Source organism: Orycteropus afer, unplaced genomic scaffold, assembly GCF_000298275.1.
Source record: "Orycteropus afer afer isolate SDZICR_OR568_19922 unplaced genomic scaffold, OryAfe1.0 scaffold00266, whole genome shotgun sequence".
Lineage (NCBI taxonomy): Eukaryota > Metazoa > Chordata > Mammalia > Tubulidentata > Orycteropodidae > Orycteropus > Orycteropus afer.
In genome coordinates, this window is record NW_006921853.1 from 4,499,460 (window position 1) to 4,509,755 (window position 10,296).

The 10,296-nt window shown below is 54.6% G+C and overlaps 1 protein-coding gene across 1 annotated transcript; it reads left to right on the plus strand.

Annotated features, from left to right (window-relative positions):
- Window positions 1–1,403: 1,403 nt before the first annotated feature.
- ORAI3 (ORAI calcium release-activated calcium modulator 3) lies at window positions 1,404–7,132 on the plus strand. The gene is made up of 2 exons (XM_007950258.1): window positions 1,404–1,631; window positions 6,467–7,132. Exons 1-2 carry the CDS (start codon window positions 1,404–1,406, stop codon window positions 7,130–7,132), a joined length of 894 nt encoding a protein of 297 aa, XP_007948449.1.
- The last annotated feature ends 3,164 nt before the right edge of the window (window positions 7,133–10,296 follow it).

Consider the following 10,296-nt stretch of genomic DNA (forward strand, 5'->3'; position numbering starts at 1 on the left):
AGTGTGAGGGGACAGGCCCAGCTTGAACCGAGACCGGTCGCTGGGCCACCAGTCCGGACTGCACCACCCCAGGCGCGCTCTCGCTTTACTGTATTGAGCAGCTCCACCCCTCTTGACACGAGGGGGGGCGGTGCCAGCCCAAGGATGGGGACGATGGAACTTCTCCAGTGTGGCTCTTCCAACTCTTTCATCGTCATGGAACCTTGTACCTATTTGCCCAGGGAACTGCCACTCCCGGTTGCCATGGAAATAGCAGCCAATGGACACCTCCCGATGCCAGTGCTAAGGCTGGAAATGGCCCCTCTTAGTTGCCATGGGAACTTAGTAACAGACTCTTGGCCCTTCCCGCCTGCCCCTTCCTCCAGCGTGGGGGCGGGGCTTCTGGAGCCAGGGGGAGGGATCGGGCCGGGTCCCACCCCTCAGCCCAGGCTCCCCTGGGGAGCCAGGTCGTACCGAGTAGGGGCGGGGGAATCTATCCACATACCTCAGGTAACTGACTGGGAGGTGCACGGGTGGGGGGAGGGACTGGGCGGACCAAAGGCCGGAGGGGCGGGAGGCCTGGGGATCGAGAAAGGCTCGAGATGGAGCTGCTTGGGGGAGGGGAGGAGGCAGCCCGGTGAGGGGCAGGTGGAGGACCCAGCCGGGCTGGGCCCCTGGGCCCCTGGGCCCCTGGGCCCCGGGTCTATACAATACGGTTTGCTATAAAACTCAAAATCTTCCAGCCGGGGCAGCTGTGTTCGTGTGTGTGTGTGTATGTGTGTGCGCGGCGTTGGGAAACGGATGGCAGGAGTGCCCGCTACTAGAGCGGGAGGGTCTTGGGATGGATCTGGAGGCCTGGGACCCCCCCACCCCAGGCTCCTTGGAGCTGGGGCTGCAAGGCCGCCTGTGGTCCCCGCAGCTGGATTAGAAGCGCCTGGGCGCATCTTCCCCGATCTCGGTATTTAGAGAGGGGTTTGGACGTCTGGGCACTTCGGCCCACCCAGGTGCACTTGGAAGGGACCCAGGACACCCAGGCCCAGATACTCCCGGTCACACTCGACGGGCCCCGGGCGTTCGCTTCGGTGGGGCTCGGTTGCCTGCGTGATGCTCTTCGGCGGCCGGGAGCGCGGGGACCCTCGGGGCCTCTGCTGGTGGAGCGGGGGCTGGGTCCCCGCGGCCCCACCCCATCATGTGGCCGCCCGGGCTCCGCCTCCGCCCCAGTTCCTGTTTCGGCCTCTGCGGTCCCGCGCCGGCCCCTGGGGCTCCCGCCGACGCCCGTTCTTCCTGCTCCACCCGGGCCGCCTCTTCCTGGGCGCCCGCCGCCAGCATCCCCGCTCGCCTCGCCGGGAGATGGGGCTTCTCCCCGGCTCGGGCCGGCCATCCCAGGGTCCCCGAGGCGTGTCGGCCCCGCCGTGACCCCCAGGATGAAGGGCGGAGAGGGGGACGCGGGCGAGCAGGCCCCGCTGAACCCCGCTGGCGACGGCCCCGCGGCCTCGGCCACGTACCGAGAGTTCGTGCACCGCGGCTACCTGGACCTCATGGGGGCCAGTCAGCACTCGCTGCGGGCGCTCAGCTGGCGCCGACTCTACCTCAGCCGGGCCAAGCTCAAGGCCTCCAGCCGCACGTCCGCCCTGCTGTCGGGCTTCGCCATGGTGAGGGACGGCAGGGGGCGCACAGGGTGGGAGTGGCGGCACCTGCGTGGGCACAGGGTCGTGCGTGAACGGCCCTCCGGGAACACAGGGCACAGTGTGAGGAAGATGGCTTGTTCAGGGGGTGAAAGGGGACGGAACACGGCTCCGGAGGACTGTGCGAGCCCCTTTTCCTGGGGTGGGGGGGGTGGACAACCAGGCTCCCAGGAGCGTAAACAGGACAGTGGGGAGGTCATTGAGTCCCAAAGGTGTCACCGGGTCAGGGGGAGAAAGACGCAACAATGGAGCAAAGAGATCCAAAAGGAACACAGCCCAGCTGGGAAAGTGGTTATCCTGGTCCCCGGAGAGGTTCAGGGAACGGGGATAATCCAAACGGGGCGGGGCTGTGTAACTAGGGCTGCAGGGCTGGAGGAGGCCCAGAGAGGAGCCTGGATGGTGGGGTCACCCCGCAAGAGGTGGGCCCGTCCCACGGGGGTGACTACCACCGAGCAGCCACAGAAGGGTGCTGAGGGCTGCCCAGGAAAGCTTTGAGAAGAGATGCCAGTGAGGAAGCCTCTAGGGATGGGAGCGGATTAGGAAGTTGATAAAAGATTCCTCCACCCGATAAACTGAAGACGTGGGCGGCAGTCATTTAACGGTCCCAGCAGGGGCCCCATAGGAAGGTCCCAGAGTGAGGAGTCAGCTGACACAAGTTCTGGCTTCTCCCAGCTTCTGGTCTACTGTGTGACCCTGGACAGGCCTCCACTCCCTCCAAGGCCAGTGGGAAATCAAATGAGATCATGGAGGGTGCGCCCTCCGTTGTTTGCCAAGAACCTGCCCTGGGGTGAGCTGTGATGGTTGTCATCAGGAGCTCTGTCTCCAAACATGTCAAAGCAGGACCCACACCAGAGATGGCTCAGACTAAGCTGCTCATTGGACAGGCGGGGAAACCGAGGCACAGAGTGGGGCGGGTGCTCTGCCAAGGGCACTCAACAGATGAAGGATACAGAATGAACTAAGACCCTGCCTCGCTGGACTTAGTCCAAGGTTTCCCCACCTTGGGGACAGGAAGGAGGAGAAAGGGGGTTGGAGGAGTGGCATCTTGGAAGGTGCTCCCGTGGAAAAGATAAGGGATATGGGCCTAGAATCAGCTGAGGTGGGGGTCAGGTGATTTGGGGTAGTCCCTGCCCCTCTCTGTGTTACAGCCTCTGTATTTGAAAGATGACAGGGGAAGTCTCTACTGGTATTGACCTGTCCAGGATCCACAGGTCAGCCCACCCCTCCTGGTGAGTGTCATTTTGGTCAGAGAGTTGACTCACCTTCATCTGTCCCAAATGCAGAGGACAGGGAGCAGACTCCTTGTACCTAACTAGGGGAGGTCTCCCACCCCCATCAGGCCATGGTCCAGCCTGTTCCCAAGGGGACAGTCCAACCTGTTGCTAGGGTGACAGCTTAAAGGCCAAGGTCTTCTCTGCAGGATCAAGATGTCCAATGTGTAGGTTCTAGGGGCAGGACTGACCCCAGCCCTGGCAGGGGAGAAGAGTGCTAGGCCAGGCTGTGGAAGAAACCAGGACTAAGCCATGGCCTGGGTCCCTGTCTGTGGAAAAGACTTGTTGATACTAACCATGGCTCGATTTCCCAAAATACTCAGTCCTGCTTCTTATCACCACTCGCCAGGCTCTGCACTTTGCTTCTGCTTCCCCCAACCCCAAACAATCTAATGGACTGTAAGAGAACCAGGGATGGAGAAACAACAAAATTCTGGAAGCCACATGGAATCCATTATTACACAAATTGCACTGAACTATCACCAAGTACTGGACACTGCTCAAGGGAATTATGTGCATCATCTTTCTATTGCCCTATGAAGGAGGTCCCACTACTGTGACCCATTTACAGATATGGAAACTGAGAATCAAGGATGTAAACACCTGCCCAAGGTCTCACAGCAAGTTAGTGGCAGAGAGCAGGCTTTGAACTTAGGCAGTCTGGCTGAAGAGTCCAGGTTTATGAAAGCCTTGAACAGAGTCAGCAACTCAAACGTTTGCTATGGCCAGTTAGGTAATATGGACATCAGGTTGACTGGGTGGGGACTGCAACAATCTAGAGACCCCATGACCTGTCCACGGCACATACCCATGACTCAACCATGGCTGATAGCTGCCATGCAGTACTGTGAACCTACTGTGGCCAGATCTTCTGAATTTTCAAGAGGATTTGGAGAAAGGGATATGAAAATGAAATCTCTTAAGTTATAAAGGTTGGCAGCTGATTGAATTGTTTTAAAAAAAAAACATACTGGGTGAGCCAAGGAAAACATGGCTGCAGGATGCCTTTGGCTTATTGGCATGCCAGTTTGCAACCTGTGACCTAGGACTTTAGTGTTAACTATAGTAATAACTAGGATCTCTGGTAGCATAGTGCCTAAGGCTGCAAACCAGAAAGCTGGTGGTTCAAACCCACCAGCCACTCCTCAGAAGGAAGGCTGGGCAATCTACTGACGTAGTGATACTGCCTCAGAAACCCAACGAGGGGTCACTGTGAGTCGGGTCTGACTCAACGGCACAGAACAACAACAACATAGTAATAACTATAGGAGCTCCAGCGGTGCAGTGGTTAAGGCATTTGGTTGCTAACCAAAAAGCCGGTTGTTCAAACCCACCAGCTGCACCATGGAAGAAAGATGATGCAGTCTGTTTCCATGGAAACCCAATGGGGGTCACTGTGAGACGGAATCAACTTGACGAAAGTGAGTTTGGTTCAGCTTCTAGTAATGACAGGAAACACTTGCATAGTGCTCCTACCTGCCTGGCACTGTTTGTTTGTTTGTTTTCTACCTTCTTATTGTGATTCAAGCCAAAGTTTACAGAGCAAACTGGTTTTCCTTTCCACTGTTGATACATGTTTTGTTCTGTGATATTGACATGTAACAGCACTCTTCCCATTTCCTCCCTATGGGTACCATGTCTGTCCTTCCCTGTCCATTCCTGTCTTCAGAGCGTTATCCCTGGGCAAATGCTGCCCTTTCAGTCTCAGGGTTGATTGTTCTCAAGCGTGACTACTTCCCTTCCTGGTGTTACTGTTCACCCCATAGGCCTGTCCATTATTTGGTAGTGAGTTCAGTTCTAGACTTGAAGGGTGCTGACTCTGGGCCACAGTCTCAGGGGTTATATAAGTCTCTGTCAGAACAGTTAAGCCTGGTCTTTTGTTTATGATTGTGAGTTTTATTCTCCCATTTTTCTCTCTCTGTCCAGGACCTCTAACTGGGATCCCTTTCACAGTGGTCAGCCAGGCACCATCTAATTCTTCTCGTCTCAGGATTGTGAAGGTTGAGGTTGCCATAGCCCGTTAGGCACTTGGAGCAATTACTTCTGTGTGTCTTTGATATTCTTCACTCTCCTCTGCTCCGGACAAGGAGACACCAGTAGTTACACCTTAGACAGCTGCTTGCAAGCTTTTGAGACCCCAGTCACTACTCAGCAAAGTAGGATATAGAAGAACATTGTCTTGGTGGACCATAACCAATTGACCTGATGTCTCCTGTGACTATGGTCCTAAGCTCCTGGCACTGTTTTTTTTTTTTTTTTTTTAATTGTGATTTGGGTGAAAGTTTACAGAGCAAATTCACTTTCCATACAGCAGTTCACACACACGTTGTCTCATGACATTGACAGTTTACCCCAATGCAATACCTCCCCTCCCACATCCTCCCATGGTTACCTCTTCCCTGTGTCCATCCCTCCATGCACTCCTGCCCTCTGAACTGTCTCCCTGTGCGTAAACAGCCCTTCTTTCTCCCATGATTGTTCTCTCCAAGGAATATATCTACCTCAGGTGCATGTTCAGCTCTTATCCTGGCACTGTTTTTAATGCATGGTGTGTATTCTCATTTGATTTTCACTACAACCCTATGAGGCAGGAGACAAAATTGAGGCCCAGAGAGAAATAAACCACTTACTCAAGATCACGCGATTTGGACAACTGAGATTCGAACCCAGGCAGCCCGACTCCAGAGTCTACGCTATGTAACCCTTAGTTATACCAAGTTAAGACTGTCAGAGACATGCTGTCCAGCCCTCTCAATAGCCAAATGGAAACTGAGGTCCAGAACAGGACAACCTGGCAAGGCTGCCCATTCATTCATTCACTCAGCAAAGACTAAGTACCTTCTCTGAGCCAGGCATGTTTTAGATGATGATGTATCCCAACAGGCAAAAACAGAACAATACCGTGGAGGTTATGGATACTGTTCTGGTTCCCTAGTGCCGCTCTGACAGGAACATATCACAAATGGGGTGGCCTTAACAAACAGGAGTTTATTCTTACAATTTGGAGGCTTTAAGTTCAAGTGCAAAGTGCCAAGCTCTAGGGGTTGGGTGAAAGCCCCTCAACCTTGGGGGTCCAGCTCTGCCTCCTGCTCCTGGCCCACTGGAGCTAGAGGCGTTTCTTCACTCAGATGGCTGCTGGCTACTGAAGCTGCCAAGCCCAAGGTTGACAAGTCAAAAGGCACAGTCCCGATGTTACCAAACCACATGGCAGGCCATTAATTTAAGTCCATTTTAAGTCCCAAGGTCGGCAGAGCATAGCAGGCTGCTCAACAAAGACAGCTACATGCAGGGTTCAAACGTGCCACAGGCCAGAGACCATGCTCACAGCTTCTCCTTCTATACAGGAAGCAGACCATATACCCAAAGGCAGCTACTCAACTGCTCATAGTAGATTCCACCATGGAGTTGATTACCAGTCTCATCATGGGGAATACTACATCCAGCTGCCCAGCCAGTCAGCCAGGCCCAGCCAAGTTGACGTACAAACATAACCATCACAGATACTCAGTCAGTGTCCTCTTGTCCCCACAGGTGGCCATGGTGGAGGTACAGCTGGAGAACAAACACGAGTACCCGCCAGGCTTACTGGTGGCCTTCAGTGCCTGCACCACCGTGCTAGTAGCTGTGCACCTCTTTGCCCTCATGGTCTCCACGTGTCTGCTGCCCCACATTGAAGCCGTTAGCAACATCCACAACCTCAACTCTGTCCACCAGTCACCACACCAGCGACTCCACCGCTACGTGGAGCTGGCCTGGGGCTTCTCCACTGCCTTGGGCACCTTCCTCTTTCTTGCTGAAGTTGTCCTGGTTGGCTGGGTCAAGTTTGTACCCATTGGGGCTCCTTCAGGCACACCGGCTCCTGTGGTAGCTGCCTCCCAGGTGCCTGGGACTGTGCCACCGGTGGCCACCCCTCTTAGCCCAGCTTCAAAGCTCCTGCCATCCCCTGGTTCTGGAGCCCCGTCACATGCCGGGTCACCTGAGGCCTGCCCACCCCGGCAAGTGTGCGGTGGTAGCGAGGCCCACGGGCCAGGCTGGCAAGCAGCCATGGCCTCTACAGCAATCATGGTACCTGTGGGGCTCGTGTTTGTGGCCTTTGCCTTACATTTCTACCGCTCCTTGGTGGCACACAAGACAGACCGTCACAAGCAGGAGTTAGAGGAGCTGAGTCGCCTGCAAGGGGAGCTGCAGGCTGTGTGAGGCTGGTGTTAACCTCCGTTGCAAGCACTGCCTCCCTCAGGGGTCGGCCAGAGGCCCCAGTGGCCTATGGATCTCATCCCTCTCCCTGGCTAGAGCCATTGCCTGTGGCCATTCTCAGGTAGAGACCAGATTCGGGGGGCCTTTGAGCAGGGCCTTGGGCAGCTCCCACATTCCCAGGGATTCTCCCTGTCGTCCCATGCGTTTTGTCTTGGCTGGGAGGAGGAAGTGCAAGTTTCTCAGTCTAAGGCTCATGTGGTAGGCAGAGGAAGACCCTGGTCAGACCCTGGTACTGACCCTCCGCCACTGGCCACTCCACAGAATGTGGAGGTCAAAGGTTACAAACCCACTGAGTTGCCAACCTTTGCTTTATATTTTGTAGAATTATTTTATGGTTGGCGGTTTGGAGGAAGCTTTTCGCATCCCTGATTTGGATGGGCCCCACCCTCTTGCTTTAGTTGCAGTAGAGAGAGATTTGGGTGCTTCTACCCCAGGTACAAGGAGCTCTGGTGGCACAGTGCCTAAGGCATTTGACTGCTAACCAGAAGGCTGGTGGTTTAAACCCACCAGGCACTCTGCGGAAGGAAGACCAAGCACAATCATCTACTTCCGTAAAGATTTACCACCTCGGAAACCCAATAGGGGGTCATTATGAGTCAGAATCGACTCGACAGCAGTGGGTACCCCAGGCATAGGCCCAACCTTTCTCAGGATGAGCCTTTTTTTTTTTTTTTTAATACATTTTATTGAAGTATAATTTATGTACAGTGAAATACACAAACCCAAAATGACATGTCAATGCATTTTTTTTTTTTTTTTTGCACCTTTTTGAACCTTTTGGAGGTTCAAGTGCATCCCCTACTGTTGGCGACCTGTGGTCATAGCAGAAGGGGCAGGGCCTCCCCCGCTGCCCAAGGCCTACAATTGTGCTTCCAAATCTGGTTTTTGTTCTCCTGGGCCAGGTCTGTGTGGCCAGCCTGACTCCCTAGCAAGGGTTGGGTTGAGGAGGTTTTAAAGAAGATCCAATCCTAACCCTTGGAATGCAGAGTTATCCCGATACTGAATTCTTGATGCATCTTGTTTTATATAATAAATTGTGTTTCACAGATGTCCCTGTAGCTGTGAATGGGGAGAAGGGGAAGTGTCCTGGCATCAGGTGATTTATTCCTGAGCACAAGCTGGAGGCTAGTACACCTGGGGGCAGAGGGCTTGGGTTCCCAGTATGAGCCCATCTGGTGTGTGAGCCCAGGGTCTCTATCTGGCCTGCTGGGGACTTGGAGTAAGTTTCTTACTACATATTAGGAACTTTCCATAGTTATCTCATTTAACCCTCACAACCACCTCAAGACACAAGTCTTTATCAGTTACATTTCAGAGAGGAGGCAGCTGAGGCCCAAGAAGGCTGAGGACCTCGTCCAAGGCCACACAGCTAGTCAGTGAGATGGACTTGAACAAACTTACCATCACTTGTGAAAATCTCTGGCTTGAGAAAAGCAGCCTGGAAGGAAACGATCTGACCTCATCACCATGCCTCCGTGTAAATTTATTTCTCCAGCTTCATTTTCTCAAAATTTTAAAGGGTCCCAGCCCTCTGTCTTCAACTCTTGTGGTGCGACTCCTTGGACAAGTCCCAATCTCTTGTTCTCTTAATTAAAATGATGAGTTTGCATGAACCAGGCTCCAGGGGCCTTACCTGCACTATTCAGATACCTATTTTCCTTCTGTGTGATAGGAATTAACATCCGTATTGAAAGGACCAAATTTGACGAATGACTTGCCCAAGGTCATACAGCAAGACAGTGACGAAGAGCCATCTGGAACCCAGGGCATCATCGGTTCAGGCAGGGGGGCCTGGGTGGGAAGGTCGTTCCCCAGCTAGACTAGGGTGCTTACGTCCATGTCGCAGAAAAATGGTACCTAGCCCCAAGCTCCCAGGTGTAGGCTTGGGCTGAACGCAGGCAGGCCGAGCAGCTGAAAACAGCGGGCACTGGGACCATAATACTTGGAGACTTGACCAGCTCAACCCAGTTCCTGTAGAACCTACATTATCATTTCTTTACAAGACCCGTTTAAAGACCTTTAGGCTTTTCAGAGAATCCCGAGAGAGCCTCGGCGAGAGCGCCTCGGATCTGACAATAGTGGACTGAGCACGGGCAAAGCGTGACACCTCTGCAGGCCTCAGTCTCCCCTTCTGTCAAATGGGGATCTTAGACAGCTAGAGGTCCAAGGAGGGTAACAGTAGAAAAACGATCCCTGCATTCTTTGCGGCGCCGGGTAAACGGCCTGAGTCACCGCTGCTGGTTGTATTTTTCCACTTCCCGGGCGCCCCTCCCAGTCGCCCCGGTTTCGGTGGGTCCTACAGGAAGCGCCCCCGCTGTGCCCGGCTCCGTACGCTCTGGCCACGCCCCTCTGCGCGCAGCCCCTTGGCCACGCCCACAGTAGGAGCTGCAGATTCGCCAGGCCGGCTCTTCAGAACTACCTGGGCCCTTTTTCACTTGGCTGCAAATTCTCATCCGACACTGAAGAGGAGCTTTGCGTCGTAGCCATTTCCCCCTGCATCGGAATTGGGCTGGTCTCTCAGCTGTCCTAGTAAGAAAGATCCAGAGAAAGTGGCTGACTTTGCCAATAGGGCTTGGCTAACCGGGAGTTATTTTCCTGATTCCACCAAGGCGGGTGAAAGGAGGAGACGGCTAAGGCCAGGACCCGTGGCGAATCTGCGGGCTCTTGGACCTTCGGCCGCTTGAAGAAAGGGCAGGGAAGAGGAGCAAAGGAGCGCGCATGCTAGCCACCGATTCGCCCCGCCCGCCTGACGAATCTGCGACTGTTCAACGAGCCACTCAAATCTCCTCATCTCTGGCTGGCCTCCTCCTCTCAGTCCCGCCCCCTTTTTCTCAAGAACTAATCGCAGCTTTCGCCGCCGCCGATTCGCCAAGGCCTGCAGGCCAGAGCAGCTGGATAGCAGTAGTGAAGCCCACTCTCTGGGGGATGCGGCCAATCTCCAGGTTTCCTGGGCCGCAATTCCCGAACCTTATAGGTTGCTGGCCGAGGCGAGGCCGCTGTCCTCGGCTCCGTGGATCTCTCGACGGCGCCCGTGACGAAAGTGCGAATGCAGACGTTGTGCCCACTGGGCCTCGCGCAGGTGGCTGTGGTGTTTGGTGCGCGCGCCG

What these genes read in the sequence shown, in the direction of transcription:
- ORAI3 (XM_007950258.1), top strand. Translation starts at nt 1,404, where the DNA reads ATGAAGGGCGGAGAGGGGGACGCGGGCGAGCAGGCCCCGCTGAACCCC. An exon ending in TGCTGTCGGGCTTCGCCATG is followed by an intron (nt 1,632 to 6,466) that starts GTGAGGGACGGC and finishes TTGTCCCCACAG; the next exon opens with GTGGCCATGGTGGAGGTACA.